Source organism: Plectropomus leopardus, chromosome 18, assembly GCF_026936395.1.
Source record: "Plectropomus leopardus strain MGB_pleo_1.0 chromosome 18, ASM2693639v1, whole genome shotgun sequence".
Classification (NCBI taxonomy): domain Eukaryota; kingdom Metazoa; phylum Chordata; class Actinopteri; order Perciformes; family Serranidae; genus Plectropomus; species Plectropomus leopardus.
In genome coordinates, this window is record NC_142193.1 from 1245414 (window position 1) to 1263884 (window position 18471).

The 18471-nt window shown below is 41.7% G+C and overlaps 1 protein-coding gene across 1 annotated transcript; it reads right to left on the reverse strand.

Moving 5' to 3' along the window:
- Window positions 1-2296: 2296 nt before the first annotated feature.
- On the reverse strand, window positions 2297-17204 carry snrnp70 (small nuclear ribonucleoprotein 70 (U1)). The gene is made up of 10 exons (XM_042504244.2): window positions 16998-17204; window positions 16474-16627; window positions 16307-16369; window positions 13661-13715; window positions 13496-13560; window positions 13327-13389; window positions 12050-12131; window positions 6624-6725; window positions 3729-3828; window positions 2297-3639 (listed from the first exon to the last, which is right to left on the reverse strand). Exons 2-10 carry the CDS (start codon window positions 16618-16620, stop codon window positions 2901-2903), a joined length of 1416 nt encoding a protein of 471 aa, XP_042360178.1. The 5' UTR covers window positions 16621-16627; window positions 16998-17204; the 3' UTR covers window positions 2297-2900.
- Between the last annotated feature and the right edge of the window lie 1267 nt (window positions 17205-18471).

Below are 18471 nucleotides of genomic sequence, written 5' to 3' on the forward strand. Positions count from 1 at the left end.
ACACAAATGCAGTAACAAGCTGAAAAAATAATTCATTTCAAAATGCAGTCAAACGTAGGCTACAAGAAACAAAATCAGTAATCCATGCTTGTTGTGTGTGTGTAAGAGAGCGCTTTGAATGCCTCTGTCAAACACTTGTCAAACTTTCAACCTTTCCAAAAAAAAGAGAAAACTGACTTTCAAAAATTCTTTCTTTCCCTGTTTTTTTCTGTCATCGCTTCTTCTCTCTTTTTTCCCTTCTTGCCTGTCCTGCCATACTGTCTGCACCACATCATTTTAAAAAAACATTGTTAGAATTTTGCATGGTAACATAACAACACTTTAAATCTGTTTTTTGCCCTCAATTCCTGCGTAAATTCTGTGTAAGAGTGTGTGTGTATGTGGCCCATTTTAGCTGAAAATCGTGGCCCATTTCAGCTAGCTAGTTGGAGCTAAAATGGGCCAGTACCTAAAGTAGATTTTTCTCAAAAAAATCAAAGTTTCTTCTCAAAATTTAGCTTTTCTACTTAAAATATGTGTCAAAACATTGTTTTAATCACTTTCCTTTGTTGATAATCGTACATATAATTGTTTTATCATCCTTATTAGTGCTGAGTGAAATGTGCTGTGTCAGGCTCACTCACACATGGATGTATTATAGTGAAATCTGGATACCATGGTTCTATTATAAACTGGATACAGTTTCTTTCATTCATTCCCCCGCCCTCCTCAGAAACTCAGACCAATGAAAACCACTGATAAATGTCAACTAGTGTTATAGCAACAGTGCAAGATCGGTTATTGTGATTGGCTATACATTTTTAAAAATATGATGCTCTATTTTTATTTGGCCCTTTGGGGTAATTTCTCCTTTTATTGCTTGTTGCTTTCTTTCCACATTTTAACCGAAATTAAGTCAATTTGTTCATGTTTTGTTTTGGGTTTTTTTTTCACTTTTTGAAGTCCCATTACTACATATCATCCGCCACTGAGCAGCTCTCACAGGAATGAATGAGGCCCTGCCCCCACGGCTGTGTCTAGATTTATAGTATATCCATACTGCATATCATGTAACTTTAAAATGCTGCTTACTATTTTCATTACAGAGTGCAGTATTTTTAGTGACACAGCAGTCACAGGTTTCCATTCACGCAGCATGAAAATCAAACTATGGAGACTGGACATATCAAGTTCTCCAGCACAGTGACCACATCAGAGCCACATTACTAGTGCAGGGTGTAAATCCATTTCAAATTACAACAGAATTAAAGAGGAACTTCACCCATATTTAAAATTCATACATTATTCCCATGGTGTAATACAGTCAAAAATGATTTTAAAAAAAAAACAACTCTCACCTACATCTACATTAGTGCTAAAACTTGAATTTCTAATATCATAAGACAGTGATATTCAACTTAGGGGCCGTGGGCAAAATCTGGCCCTCGAAAGGGTGCCAGGTGGCCTTCCAAAAATTGCCCATATCACAGTGATTATATATTGATCCACACTGGATTTTCTTTCCACTTTTAAGGTGTCAGAGAACATAAAAAAGCATAAAAATAGAGCTGGTGGAGGATCCCCTACATCTCCTGACACAGGACCCGGCTAAGCTCCTGTCCTAAAATCTGAGTAACATCAGAAAATCCTATAAACATGCTAAAATCCTAAAAACAAGCAAAAAATACTAGAAATGTGCTAAAATCCTACAAACATGCAAAAATCTCAGAAACATGCGTGGGGCTGTTGCGACCGGCACCTGGCCTTCTGTCATTATGCCAAACTGGCCCCAAAGCAAAGCAAGCTGAGTATCCCTGTCATAGGTGTAATGTCTGGGGCTGCTTATATACAATTGGCCAGCCATGTACCTAATTTTACTCAGGGCATCCAGGGGGATGTTCTGACTATATGGAAAAATTTATGTTTGACTAAGATCACTACAATAAAATAAAACTCATTTATGTATTAAAAAATAAAACCATCACTTTATGAGTCAACAAAATCAGCCTCTGTTGTCTCTGGAGCAGCTCCAGACTTTATACTTGTTGACATCACAAGTTTAAGTTTGACAGAGTAGCTCATGTTCATAAATATTGGTTGTCCTTCTCTAGACCATGGAAATAACATACTGGAATTCTTCACTGAGGTGGTGTCCCCTTTAACTGACATAAATAAATGTAAAAAAAAAAAAAAAGTCAACCTAATGACAGAGTACCCATGTCCCACTCTATCCTCTGATAATGCATGGTGAAGAATGGAATGGCTGTAGTGACATCACATAATATCCAGTGAAGGGCATCCAAATATGGAGGAGCTCTAGCTTTAAGTCACATCTTTATTCAAATGAACTTGCCAATCTAACATACCAACTGCAGACAATTAAAAAAATATTCCAGAATGAATAGAACTGAACAGCCCTCAATAGTCACACAATACTACGTTTTCTTCGACTTACATACATAAAGGAGAAATTTGTCACTTGGTTCCAAATGAGCATACAATCTCACTTCTTTATGCATCTGGAAGTAAAATACAACACAATCTACTCATCTGAAAAAGAATGAAGCTTGTGCTTTTACAGTTCATTCCAAGCCAAGTAAAAGGAAAAAAAAACATACCTAGCTCGTCTCACTAAAAAAAAAAAAAAATCAGATAAAATTTAGTGGAACGGATTAGTTGGGCAATGCAGGAAAGATGCAACTTTAGTGAGATCAAATCAGTTAAATGCATCAACTGTGCGTGCAACAGTATGGAGCGGAATATTTCAACAGATTGTTGCCAGACAGGAGGGAAGCGAAGTGGATGTCTGGAGCCCCGACATCAGTCAGGCTTCCTGTGCCACGGCATTAGGTGAAGGGCCAAATTTAAAGGTAGTATGAAACAACTTATTTGAGTGGGAGTCTGCTGGGAGGGGGGCTGTCTCAGTACTCATCTCCTGGTGCCTCCATCTTGTAGCCGTTCTCACCGGAGACATAGCCGTCGGCCGATGGCACTGACTGCTGGTCCATCATCATCCCGTCCTGACTGTACTCCTCCATGTTTGGCGGCGCTCCACCCTCATCCTCATTACCCATGTCATCTTGGGAGCCCATGTCGTCTCGCAAGGAGCTGTGGCGCTCTTCTCTGCGGTCCCCCCTGTCTCTGTCCCCCCGCTCCCTCTTGTGCTCCCTGTCTCTGTCCCGGTCTCCCCTGCGTCTGTCTCTGTCCCTGTGACTTCGCCTGCGGTCCCTGTCCCTTTCTCTGTCCCTGTCTCTACGCTCCTCCATGCCCTCACCCACCTCTCCTTCATGTTCCTCCAGCATCCGCTCCCCACCCTCAGGAGCTCCCTCTCCCTGGCCGACCTCCTCCCCATCCAGCCCCTTTCCTCTCTCCCTGTCTCTCTTGCGATCCCGGCTCCTGCTCCTCCTCTTCCGTTCTCGACTCCTCTCCCTACTCCTGCTGTCTCCTCCTGCTGCTCCCCCACGGTCCCTCTCTCGATCTCGACGCCGGCTACTGCCGGTACCGTCCTCCCCTCCTCCAACTGCTCTCTCTCTCTCCCTGTCTCGCTCCCGGGAACGGGTGCGTCGACGCCGTTCGCGAGATCTGGACCTACGGCGGTCTCTGTCCTTGTCCCGGTCGCGGTCCCGGCTGCGCTCCCTCCGCTCTCCACGGTCCCGATCACTGTGAGCAATCAGAACAAGGTAAAGGAGGTTACACCCAGCAGTGCTTAGTTACATACCAAACTACAGATCAGCCCTGAAAGGACTCACCCCCCCAGGGGGCGATCATCATAACGTGATGCATCATCTCGGCCAGAGTGCTTGATGTTGACATCAGCTCCACCTCTCCTTGTGCCACCCAATCCACCACCTGGTCATGAAAAACAAAACATGAGATAAAGTCAAGCATGTGTTTAGTTTGAACTATCACAGCTGATGCTGATGTCAGGCTGCGTTCAGAAAGAGCACTGGCACAGAAAATCTTAATAAGATCATAAATATGATAAATCTTATTTATTGTAGAACTGCGTGCATTGTATTGCTTCACTCAGGGCCTCTTTGCCCCGCTGATGCTCTCTTTGTTTGGAGAACAGTAGAACAGCGTATGTCCACATGCACAAACACTTGGTTGTAACATGTTCAGCAACAGAGTAGTTGTGAGTGTAAAGTTGTTGTGTAAAGACAGTTAATTAGCCCGGTGTCTGATGTCAGCTGCTGCTGCTGAGTTGGCTCGAGCTTAACAGGCAGACGATGAACTGACTGCGAGGAGAGCGGCTCAGAAACAGCCCCTCGGTGCTGCAGCTTAACAATGAAAAGTTAACGGCAGCAAAATAAATTTGCCAACTCTCCTTTTGTTTACTTCAAACTGATGCTTTAGTTGGCTTATTTCAAGCCTGGTTGTTCAATAAATCAATTTAAAATTGCACTTGCTTTCTCTTGTTGGCTAATTTGCATTCTCACATTGTATTTTTTTGTGAGTTCTCAAATACAGTTTCAAAGACAAATAGTTTAATGGGAATACTTCAGTATGGAAGTTACCCCCGCCAGACTTCTACTTGTACTTCTTATAATATAACACCAAATTCATTCGCAAATCAATGATGTGCATTCTTGGGAACCTCTGTGCGGCACTGTCCCTAAAAGTCATTTCTGTGCACTTGTTTTGTTTTGCTTTAATTTGAGCACTCCTCTTCATCATTCACTTAGGGCAAGGCTTCACCCATCCACACACACACTCCAAGTAGCTGAGTACAGGAGAGGAGAGACAGACAAAGTGAACTTTACTTGACTAACAACTTGCTACATTACATGAAATAAAAGCAAGTTCCCCAAAAACCCAACGATGAACAGACATCGACCACCCCAAATGTCTCAAAATCAAGTTAAAGCTGTTTTTTTTCTTTTCATTAGCAGCTCTTGACAGGCACAGGGACAGGCTTTGATTCACCATGGCTGCCAGAGAGCAAATACTCCTCCTGGCTCTATAAGACCCATATGGGTAACATCAGGTCAAGTAAATAAAAATGTGTAAACATTTTTCTTGTTAAGCCATGTATTATTGGAGTGAATTTAATCTATAATAATAAGTAAAGTCAATTTTATTTATAGAGCTCATTATCACAAAACACGGTTTGCCTCAGGGGGCTTTACAGTGTACGACACCCCTCTCCCCTCTCCCGAAAAAGAACCCCTGTGACGGGGGGGAAAAAATGGAAGAAATATCAGAAAGAGTGGGAGAGGATGATGAAGGATCCCGCTTTCAGGACAGACAGATGTGCAATAGATGTCATAAATAACATTTGAATTACAATAATGACAAAAAGGAAAGAGTAAGAGAGAGGGGAGGAGAGAAGGAGAGAGAGGGAGAGAGGGGGAGAGATGCACAGCAATAATGGAAACAAACGCATGTCATATTCCAATAATCCTAAGTGTAAAATTACTAAACGCACTCTTTGATAGCATGTGATGTCGTGCAAATTTTGTGGGTGTTGATAAGAGTCCCATGCGTATATTGATAGTGGAGGCGTGACTCACAATAATGGCAGTAGAAGGTCGCATCAAACACAATCATGGCATCGGCGCAACCAGGACCCACAACACAGGTGCAGCGATGAGAATATATAATACTAGGGCTGGGTATCGTCGAGACCCTCACAATTCCATTAAATTTCAATTATGTGGGTCACAATTAGATTGGACTTCGATTTGATTCAACATCGATTCAGTTGCATCAATATCGATTTAGTTATATGTGTTGTCAGAAATACCCGGATAATTCATTTGAATACCTTCTGATATGTGTTAAATAAAGCGTGCAATATCTGTACTGATTTAGAACAAACTGACACCAAAACTTATTTTACCACTACATTATTATTTATCAAACAAAATTAAAACTAAAATAAATTTAAAGTACAGAAAAGTGCACAATTTTGCCTGAGCCAAACTTACCAAGTAAACATTTATGCAGGATTTTATCAACCTGCATCTGTGTGTGATCCACAGCTTTAGCGTTAGCAACAGGTTGCAAAACATCTGCGTGGTGTCGGCTCAAATGGTCACATAAGTTCGTTGTATTGTTGCAGTGTTTTAACACTGACTCACGAGGCTCACACACCACTTAACTACTATCGACTTCGTGTATCCAAACGCCAGTTTTTAATGTTGTCGGCGCTGATTTTTTTTACACCTGGTTATCTCAAGCCACTGTTGCCTTTTTAATGAATAAACAACAGAAGCTGTTTGGGGGTCAAGTGGGGCCTCTGAACAACGTCAATCTGGCGGCACTCACACTGCCCCCACAGGAGCATGGCGTCATTACAATGGAAATAATCAATTTCAGGATTTTATGAATCGATATTGAATTGGCAAAAAACATATTGCAATGCATTGATGAATTGATTTTTTTACCCAGCTAATACCCTGATGGCCAATCCACCACGCCAAAAAAGTCAACCTCGGGGAACCATGAATCTCATCAGATACGACAAAGCAGGAAGCACAGACACATGGTTCAAGCTCTGTTCATAACTGTGTGAGTACACAGCTCTGGTTGTTTCACCTGTTCTCTTGTTTTGGCTGAGTTCAGTTTATTGTTTTGGTTGAGGGTCTGTCAGTCTTTGTGCTGAAATGAAAGCTTGCTTAGCACGGAGCTTTGAAGCTTACCTAGCCTGCGAGGATGCCATCCTTTAACAGTGCGTCCTCGTTCCACGTCCACCAGCACCCTTCTACCGTCAATCTTCTTCCCATCTGCATGCTTGTAGGCGGCTGGAGAAGACGAATGGGGAGAGGGAAGACAGAGGTGAGCTAGGGGTACAGCTGCATCAATGTGGCCAAGGAAACAAACAGTGCATTATTATACTGACCAGGAGCAGGTGAGGCCGAGATGGCTGCTCTCTGGGTAAAAGCCGAAGGATTATGGGAGCAGACTTCCTTCCACCCGATGAGCGATTGATACAGTATGTTACACTTTTAACTGCATCACTTAAATACCCAGCTTTCATTTTTGGTCTACATTAAATAGCAGTATACTGGAGCAATTTCAAGTCGCCCAGATTGTCTTACGAATAATCATGAGGATTTAACTTCCGCCTATATAAAGTTACTGAACTGAACAGGCCAGTTATCCATCATATCAGTCCCTCCAGGATGTTGCCATTGCAGTGATTACATGAATTCAGACAATCCATGTGAAGTTTGCGCAACTTTGCAATTTTTTTCCCCAATCGCTGCAACTTCTGACGATTTAAAACTGGTAAATCCCATTTGATTTGACGAGTTGCGTGCAGCAGTTTTAATCCCCGTCTTGCCTCACTTTGCCACTCTGTTTATCATGAGACTACTGCTGCAGGAGTGTGAGCAGAGTCACACACACAGTGACAGGTTTAACACAGTAGTTTCCGTCTCTGTGTGAGATTTAGATTATCTGAAGGGCCAAAAGAGCAGGAAGAGAGTTGAACACAAAGACAGTCCTTCAGCACTGCTTCAATAGATCAAAAACAGCTGATTGCTGTTGATCAGCTGTTGTTGATGCTTGAGTCCAAGTGGACATTCTGTGCCAAATTTCCCTCAAGGCCTTCTTGGCATATCAGGTTCAAGAGAAAAGGACGGACCACAACCTGAAAATGTACTGCCTGAGACCACGGCTACTGTATGGGAGCATAAAAACACATAAAACTTTGCAACATGCATCACCATCGAAATCAGTATTTCAGGCTACAAAAATCGCAAAAAACGGCTTACGAAATCATGGAGGGACTGTCATACTTTAATAAATGCTGAGTCTCTCACACAGGTTTGACTGTGAATAACTAAAATACCCCAACCACTGATCACCATATTAAATCACCTAGTTATTGAACATGTATAATTTTTATTAGCTATATATAACCCAATATGCTAGGACAGCTGACATTGTAGTTATCTACAATGAAAAGGCCTGCTGTTATCAGCACTGCATGTAGAAAATTAACCTGTGAGAATTGATTTTCTGACAGCTGAAATGTAACATCTATGAAAATCACAAAGTTCTGTCATGGCAGTGAAGCATGCTCTTTAATGTTTCCATTCTAGGTTCTGAATAACTGAAATCTTTAAAATGTGTACAAAGTGCAGACACTGGATTTTGACCGTTAATGTTTTAAAATTGTGACTGTGTCCACAACAGTATTATACTTGTCAGGTAGATCCAATTTATCTTGCATTATAACAGTACAGGATTTTCAAAGAAATAATGGTATGGCAGTAGAATATTCTGTTGGAGCTGCTTCAACCTGCTGAAACCATCACAAGCTGTGTACTTTTGGAAACAGCCAAAAGTAAGGAGCTTTCATCAACCAGGGGTGTCCAGCACGTGGCATATTTCCACCTTCATGTACATTCAGACTTTTTCCCACACCTCATCCCACCACACAACAGTCTTTTGATCCTTCTTGTATAATGGGAGTGGACTTGGCGACATCCAGGTGGCTCATCCTGGCTGCTACACTGGTCTGATGTAGTGATGATCCCTGAGGGCAAAACTCTTACATCCAAGAGGAGGGCCTTACCAAAACCCATCAGTTTCAGCATACACTCTGAGGGCCTTACCAAATCCTCAAATACACATTCTGGGGGCCTTACCAAACTCCCTCACTCATGGGCCTTATGTCAGCGTCTGCACCAGTCTTTGGGCCTTACCAAAGTCCCCCAGCACCAGAATACACGTACCTTCACAACAACTCTATCAGGGGCCTTACCACAACCCCTCCATTCCCTGTGTTCACTTAGGATGACAACATCCCGTCCAAATGATAGGGCCTTACCAAACCCCCACCAGTCCAACCAAAACTGACAAACTGGGGAAAAATGAAGGAAGAAACAAAAACAAAAAGGGGACCTCCTTCCTTATATAAGTTGTCTAATCACAACTCCAACCAACTAATAATTTTTTTTAAACTAATAATTTGATAAATTCATGTTCAATTCAATTCACTGACACGCTGACATCTTTGATCTAAAGAAGCTTGAAATATCAGTTGTCCACTTTCTAAACTTATGAACTTGCATGTCATACACTGAAACTGTAGGAACGTTCTTTAAAAATCATGACCTTACTATTGTTATTAATATTAATTATTCTGTAAGGCTACAATAACTAACATCTACCTTTAATTATGTAGTGAATATATAATGTATGAATAACCCATTTAGCAGCATTAAAGAAAATTCCCCTCATCTGCCATTTTTATTAAAGCCAGCTCAGACCTGTTAAGTTTGGACCTCTCACCTGAGATTTTAACATTTTTCATTAAATGTGATTGTGAACTGTGAAACGAGAATTAGGCTCTACAAGGTGCCAGCTTAACAAAGTTTTACTCAGAATAACATTTCCCATTATAAGAACCAACCCACCCCGTCCAACCAATAAACATATGCATTAATCAATGACCTAAACCGACCCTCAACCCAGAGCTGAAATCTGGTAATGACCTGAGATTTTTGGTAATGACCATTGCAAGTAGCAACTTACTTTTTGCCTTTTCTAGTCAATACCGCAATATAAAATGTGTATTTTACAAACATAGGACGATAGCAAGTGCTTACATATCTTTTAGGTAGATGAATCTTAAGTATGATCTCGAGTGCTCAGCTAATATCCTGCTTGGATTGTTCCTGAATGCACAGCTGACAGGTAACGTGGTTTCTTCATATAATGTTTGAAAAAGTGCACATTTAAAGGATTCATTGTGGGCGGAAAGGCACTTGCTTGCTGTTAGTACATTGTGTTAGGGCTACATTTTTGCAGAAGGAAATACTTTTTTCTAGGCATTATGACCACAGAGATTTGAATATTTCTTTCAACAGAATTTCCTGATTAACAGCAAAATAATAGAAAGCATGAGCGCAGCAGCACTGATGATAAAGCTTTTTGCTATGTGAGAGACACAGAGAAAGAAAGGGCAAGAGAAGGTGGAAGGTGGACTTTTGCACATTTCTGAAAGTTATTAATAACTTCCGTAAAATACCGTGCACAGCAACAGGCTGCCTATCTACACAGACTACAGGCTGCATACAGTTAGAGAATACTAGGGCTATATTTACACCAAATCCAGCATTGGAGAGTAAGTGTCCATCCCCTTTATTCTCTGAATGTGCATAGTGCATCTAGGCTGTGGCAGTGGGGCCACCGGGGGCATTAAAAGTGGCTTGGAGTGACAATTTGAAACAGATTCAGTTCAATGAGAAACGTAACCTGATGTCACGCTGCAGTGGCCAATCACTTAACAAGCAAACAGACCAGAAAGATGCCCTCCATCCACGGGAACAATGCAGACAGGAATGAAAACCAACAGGAACTCTAAAGATTTTTTAAGCAGACATATTCAGAATCAGTTGCTGAGATGGGGAGACTGGCTTCCTCTTCACCCTCCACTCCACTACTAAAAGGACATTTGGGTGACACCCCCACGCTGCTGTACAACCGCTGTGGCTAATTGTCGCAATGCCAGATCCGGTGTGAATGTAGCCCAATAAACCAGCCCATTTGTTTCTTAATTTACAGACAAATGAAACTTGTCATCATTTTTCGTTATAAGTCGTATTGAAAATAATTATGCAATATGATATATATATATATATATATTTTTTTTTTTTTTTCCTGCTGATCTATATTTACACATGACTAAAATGCAACCAGACAGACTGAAAATGGCATCACAAGGACTCTTAAAAGCTGCCACAAAAGGTGTCAAGACTGACGGCTGAGGGACAACGCAACTGGATTTCTCTCGCTTGCTCAATGACCTTGTGCCCCTCCATACAGCTAAGTGACTGATATTGCCATACATGAGCCCTTAGAAACCTGAGGTGGCTTTGACATAAAGGGCAGAATCATCGGGAAATATTCAATAGGCTAGTAGTCAGGGGTGCGTTCAATGGTCAAAGCCTAAGATCCAAGAAATATTAATTGCACTGAAAGCTCTTCAGGGCTTGCAAATGAACATGCTTTACCCATTGAACGTAGCTCCTCTTCCCTATGTAGGAGATGGAGGGTGGAAAGAAATCTTACCCATCATACAAACCCATTATACCAACCATACACTGAGCTGTGGTAGTAGGGTGTAGATGTATCATAACCATCATCATCTGCCAGCCAGCTCTGGCCAATAGCCATCACAGATTGGCGGCTGCAGTGGCAATGAGAACAACACACAGTTAATATACTGTTTAGCCCCACATCCCCCCTCAGTTCACCCCCTACTGTCACTACATATTGGCTGTGATTCAGCAACTCTGGTCTTGAAGAGCCGATCACACTAATATCCCAGAATGGTGTCACTGTGTTAGATGGCACCATTCCCTTGTCAAATGAGACAGTACTCCATTATTCACTGTGGCATCACCACCAGCTTAAAATCTCTCACTAGTGTGGTGAATTGAACTAATCTCAGCATGACCAGGGTTGAAGACCACCAATAAACACAAACAAGCTCAATAACTAAGTCATACAAAAGATGGGGTTCCATGGTCCTCGACACATTTCTAGCAAAAAAACAAAAAACCCATTGAATGCGTGGTGACCTTGTGCTTACCATTACAGTCCGACCAGGAGAGCTGCTCTTCCACAGAGCTACATGCCTAACAGTTCAAAGACAACGTGCCCTTTGACAGGCAGAATGTTCAGGATCACAGGTCAAACACACACTTCTACTTCTTGTCCCTCACACTTTGTCCCCAGACGCCCCACTGAATGAAATGGTTCCCCTCCTCAACCGGACTATTCCTCTATGTCAACTGATGACACGCAGCAAACACAGACACACATCACACAAACACCACATTCAGATTTCAACATGCTGTAGAACAGACATATTTTAGGAATACTCTAATTCTTTTGATGGAATTACATCACTTTTCACATTAGGTAATAATTGCTCCCCTAAAGTGTTAGAGAATGTTCCTGCCCCAGTATCGCTACAAAAATATCCAATCAGAATAAAGGAGAGGGTTTCAACTGAAGATCCACCCTGCATGTCACAGAGATCAATCTTCATGAATATGTGATCATTTATAGAATAATTTAAGGCTTAGTGTTCTGTATTAGTACTCACAGTGCATGTCCCGTTCATGTTCATACTCAATGAAGGCATAGCCCCGAGGCTTCCCTGTCCTCTTGTTGTAGACTATGTAAATCTGGAACAAGCATGCAAGGAGACATTGAGGCATTCAACACATAAACACACAGACCTGCCATACCATAATACATTAACAGGCCACATCAGCTGTGTGTATACATAAATCAGTGTCATGCAATCCACAGCCAAAAAAACGCTGTGGAATCAAACCATCTGATACATTCAACAAAAAAATAAATATAAGCTTCTTAAATGTGCCATTAACTACTGGTCAGTTATTCTACACTGTACATGCATTTCACTTTTCCAATGACTAAGCATATTTCTCTCTTTTTTTAAAAAAAATGTTTACAGTGTGGCAATCCATGACCATTTGCTTCATTGTTTGGAGTGTAATTTGCTGACTTTTGTGTATGACAGACGCAGAACTAGGAACTTTTGAGAGCATCGCAAGGGGCGAGGAATGGCTGATTCATTAAGTTGAAATGAGGAGTTATCTGTACAATATTTGAAAAAAATGGGGGCTTTCTTCTTCTGATAAAAAGCTTTGTTATAAAGGCTAGTTTGTGATGAAAAGAATAAGATCAAGCCAATATGTTTCAGCCAACACAGGGCCTTCTTCAGGCTATCTGCACAATATCGTCTTATTTTACTGACCATTGCTAATAACAGGCTGGGCTACTTGCTGTTAGCTATATTGAATGTAATTTCCAGTAAATGTCCATATATGTCTGTGTATTTTCCTGTTTAAAAAGTAATATTACAAACATAGGAAGATAGCAAAAAGGCTACCCTCCCATCTTCTATGTGGTTACATTTCCAGTCTGATATCGAACGGACAGCTAGTAGCTGTGAGTTTTGTTTACATGACATATTAAGGGATATTTAAAGGATTAAGTGTGGCGTGAGAGCCTCTCTGTTTCTTGATGCAACACGAAAGTCTGATGCTTGTTGGCTGTTGGAATATGCCATCATTATGTTCCACACGGGAGCAGATAAGTCAAGTGGAACACCTGGTAAAAAATCTGTAAACTGGTCCAGTCTGGTGTTTGGCTTCACATCAAACCAGTTTGAGAATGTTTACACCAGCCCATCCTTAGCAGGCAGGCAGGGATACAGTACCTGTACTATGATCTTAACCACTAGGACTTTAGAAGATGGAACCAAAGAGAAAGTAATTAAAGGGTAGTTTGTACACTAACTGTAAGCCTGTGAACTGGTCTAGACAAATAAGAAACCGCAGCTTAACTTACCCGTTTGATGGGGCCATAGACCTCAAACTCACGGCGAAGCTTAGACTCTGTAGTATCATAGTTCTGCAACAAAGACAGAACACCATTAGTCATCAGAAAATACTATTTGTTTTATATTCAGATAAAAAAAAAAACACTTGAAACAAATTAATGTGATTTTTTTTCATACCACTCGTGCAACAAACAATGTCTTGAAGGCATCCCCTTGAGCATTGGGGTCATTATGGGGGTCCCCTGACAAAATGTGAACATAAAAGCAAGATCAGTTGAAGTCAGGAAACCATAAACGGTAAAAAGAGTTTTTGATGTGCAGTGTGTCACTGTGAAAACTTACAAAGCTTGAGTTCTGTCTCCACCACTGCTTGCCTCCTCTCGATCTTCTCTCGCCTCTGCAAAAGCAAAGCATTAGCAGGAAATGGTCAGTCTTCACCTAGCACTCAGTGAGGATGGTCTGTAAATGCTAGTGCTGGCTGAGAAACACTGTCCCAGTCTGTGTGCAGCTACATGTCCTGCTGGTAAACTGCAGCCCCTTTTACTAATAGCAAAATAGAGAGTATGCACGGAGGTCATTATTTCACAAAAGCTCACTTGGGACTATTAGGTATACCTCTCTAGAACCTGACATCAGACATGCACCCATTCACGTCAAGTTGTAAAGGCTAAAAATGGTAAATGTTAGCATTTGTGCAGCGCTTTTCTAGTCTTTTTGACCACTCAAAGCGCTTTCATACTACACTGTCACGGTCACCCATTCACACATACATTCACTACATCCACAGATTAGTGGCCGAGGCTACCGTACAAGGTGCCACATGCTACTCAGTAACCATTCATATGCATACACACATGCTCCAATGACACAGCATCATAAGCAATTTGGGGTTTAGTATCTTGCCCAAGGATACTTCAACATGTTGACTGGAGGAGCCAGGGATAGAACTGCTGACCTTGTGATCAGAGGGAGACCCGCTCTACCTCTAAGCCACAGCCGCTCCAATGGAGTCACTCATCTCACAGGTCTGTTAGAACTATTGTCCCCTGACGGAGCACCCACAGAAGGGTTAGGGCTCCACAACAACTTTTCCACTTGTACAAGTAGCGCTGGTGCTGCCAACTTTCTTAGTTGGTCAGAAGAGAAAGTAAATTAACTGAAAAATGTGCGACTTTATGTAGTTGCCTGTCTGTGGTCCTTGAGTCCCTTCTGGACTTTGCAGGCTGATTTTGTGTTTGTTACAATCTGAAATACCCAATTTCCCTGCAGCTTTTCTAAAAAAAATCAAAAAAATTGCAATGGAGGACAAGCTACTTTTTGGTGTTTTCTGCAATGAAATTAAAGGGGCAAGGGAAAAATTGCAGAAGTAGTTGTGATGCAGTTTCAGATTCGGACTATTCAGTGTTTCCTCTACACTCATTTAGGAGTGGCGGCCGCCACTCCTAAATCCTACCCGCTGCTCCTTCAAATGTCGTTTTTTTTTGGTTGTTTTTTTTTTTTAATTGCAAATACACCACCGCCGCATCACAGCACAGTCCTGCACTGCGTTGGGTGTCGCGAGTGCTGAGGCAGACAACTATCTTGCTCCGTATCTACTCTTTGGGGTAGATACCACCGCCCCCTCCCACCCCCCAACAGAACTAACTGGTGCCGACGTTAATTAGCTACTGGCATCCAGGCATCAGGTCGGAGAGTCAGAGGAGTGTCGGCTTGAAAATAGCGTGCAACTTACCGGAGAAAAGGTAGACTTATTAGCTTAAGAAAACTTATAATAGATTTTATTAGTTAAATAAACATTCGTAAAATATTGATGGCCAGCTAAGGTTACGTAGCTTAAGTTAATTGGGCCCGGTGCCAACTCAACTCAGTGTCGCTAACGTGAGTAAACTAATTGATAGCATTAAGCGATATACACGCCATGATGTAACTGCTGACTGCATTTTCAGATGAGCTTGTTCAAATATTTTTCAAAGAAGAGAAAGACACCTGATGAGGATGGCGCTAGTCAGGTATCATTAGCCTTTTTACTGACTCAAATTATGATGGTTAGGTAAAAAATTATGTTCACACTTGTAATCAAATGTGACGTGAGTGTAAATTATCTGACGTTAATGTTTTATGTAATCATATAAGACAAGTAACAGACAGGGAGGAGCAGTGCAACAAAGTGAAGGAGAGCAGAGTACAGGAGGGGGAGTGCTGAGTGAAGGAGCAGGAGAGCAAAGTGATGGTGCAGGAGAGAGAGATGAGAGGAGAGGAGAAAAACATAAAGGGAAACACAGGCTATCAGGCTGGGACCCTAAATGGGTTGAAAAAAAAAAAAATAAATAAATAATTGTTTCTATTTGTAGGTGAAGACTGACTTGAGAAACAGGCTGCAGGGGGATCACCTTGCAGCATGTATGCTGCTGAGCATCAACGGGCCACCTCTTGGGGAATTTCCGTACAACAGAGCCTTAGAGCTGTTCTACAAAAAACCAAGAAAAATCCATTGTTCTGAGCCTGGGTGCAAACTTTGCCACTGATTACAGCCCCATCGAGAAATTATTATTTATTGTTTTTATCATTTTATTGTTGAATTTTTGTTATTATTTTTTATTTTTATATTCAGCCTTTAAAAAGCGTCATTTGTTTACGCCGCCACGGCTCCCCAGAGAGCCTGCCCCCGCTGCTGAAAAAAATCCTAGAGGAAACACTGCTATTATTATAGCATTCAGTGTTTCCCACAGAATTAAAATCATCCAAGCATTTGCCGACCATGATCAACCCAACAGTCTATGCTTTCACCGTCAGTGAAACTGCAATGAACTCGACTGTGTTACAACACACAGAATACAACAGTCTGTGATTTGTTTTATATATAATGTGACTTGTGCTGTGTTCTGTTTTTGACCTACAGCCTGCCAATGACTTGCAACATTCCAAGCCAGAGCTAGCATCTTCACAAATGGGGTTAAAGTCATGTCAAGGCCCTTGATTTCACCTCACCTTCCTCTCCAGCCGCTCCTCCCGGGTCTCTGCTCTGGTTGGTGGAGGGGCATCTCTAGGATCCTGATCACATTAGGAAAGATTAAGAAATGTGGGAAATGTGGTGCTGAGGCAGGAAGTGTGTGTAAATTAGTGCAAACGGGTGATAAAGAGGATGAAATAATCACCTCGAAGTGCCTGATGAAGGGTGCGATGCCGCTGTAGGGCTGGTTGTGATGTTTCTCGTGAGGCAGCTTCTCCAACTGGGGCAGGAACGGTATGGGGTCCCGCGGTGCAAACAGAGCCAGCAGATTCGGAGGTAAAAACTGCGTCATCTTTCCCCTAAATTACCAACAACGAGTACATTCATTACAATAACACATATCTGCCGCGTTGCAAAAATACACCAGCACCGTTAAACAGCAGGCCAACACCGAGAACGGAAGCTGGGACAGTTAGCATGATGGACCGACTGTTGTCTTCAATAAGACCACTTCTCTACTATCGTGTGTCCCTTTTTTGCGTTTCTTTACGTGGCCAAACAATATTGTTTCACGTATATACAAACAGTGTGAACATTATAGACAGAATGCGATAATAGTTGTCACTGCATCTATCATCTCTACTGTGAAGCGCTGAGACTTTAGTGGAGCGCTTTGCATTAGCTATCATGCTAACAATGCTAACAGGGAGCCTGGAGCAGCTCTCTCACCTTGTCTCCTCCGAAGTCTTACAGTCACACCATGAACCAGAGGAGGGAGCGTTCGATATATGCGGGCCTCCCGGACCGACTCACTCTTTCCAAACTGGAGAAATAATAACTTATAGCGTCCGCTCGAGCCGTCCAGGCCGTGTGGCGACTGAGTAGCTGAATGCGTGCGACTTGCTTGTGTTCAGAAGAAATAAAATGGCGGGCTGCCGGAAATCTACTACACCTGACGTAAAGCGGCCCAGCATGTATACATCCATCACTTCCTCTAATACACGGATATATCCATCCGTGTATCCATTAGATATCTATCTATCTAATGTAAGAGCCAGAGGGGTGGACATAACACACAGAAATGTCCCACAAATTGTGAGAATTAAAAATTAGAATTAAAAAAAAATGTGTGTGTGTGTGTGTGTGTGTGTGTGTGTGTGTGTGTGTGTGTGTGTGTGTGGGTGGGGGGGTAAGAAACCTCAGGAAGAGCGACTGAGGATAATAATAATAATAATGGTAAAAGAAAACACGTCCAGAAAATGATTTTTGTAATTATTCTAATAACATATTTAAAATTATATCACAGAAAAAAAAACGTAATCATATATATTTTTTTAAAAAAGTCAATTAATTTTCTTTCATTTTCAAAAAGGTGTTATGGGCAGGTAAAATCACTTCTTTTTTGTTATTGTCCTAATATTTATGCCAACTACATTTTATTTAACAGGAAAGTTCAAGTTTTAAGGAACATTCAAATGTCAAGTCACAGCACCAGCACAGATATCAAAATGACCAGGCACAGCCAGGGTTGTGGCCAGGATCCAGGAAAGCTAGGAAACAAGGGAGCAGGAATGCTACGGGATTAGCATAGTGCAGTACAATGGACCCAGTAAAAAGGATAAGCACTCAGTGAGGATCCTAGAGTCACTGATCAGCAATTACGACTTAAATATGAATGTCAGAGAGCAGTAATAGAAAAGAAAGAAAGAGAGAGGAAGCAGAGCCAGAGTGGCAGGTCTGAACGGACTCAAAATCACCCATCGTCTCCATCTGCAATAGAGCAGCACAGTTCACAGCTATATTTTTTATTTTGTTTGTTTACCACCATGTAGTTTTTGTAGACTAACTAAATGACCATCAGTATTTGTGTTTAACAACTGGTGCTCAGTGTAAAGTTAGTTCCTCATGAGTGAAGTGGATGTGGGGGACTCAGCCTTGTTTTACGGAGAATGAACAGCAGTAATGAGATGATTCAACAGATGAAGGCAAATGAATTGATTTGTGGCACAATTTCAGAATAGCATTCCTTTTATCTTTGGACTTAGAAGGAGAGGTATCAAGTATTTTCAAGCCAAAAGGCTCAAGTCTAAGTGTCGTCACATGTCACCGGTGTCCAAAAAGACCTGTAACTCCATTGTTGTAACTCTTTTTGGATTTGGATTTGGATTTTGTCAAGTCAGCTCTAAAGTCCTCAAATTTGTGA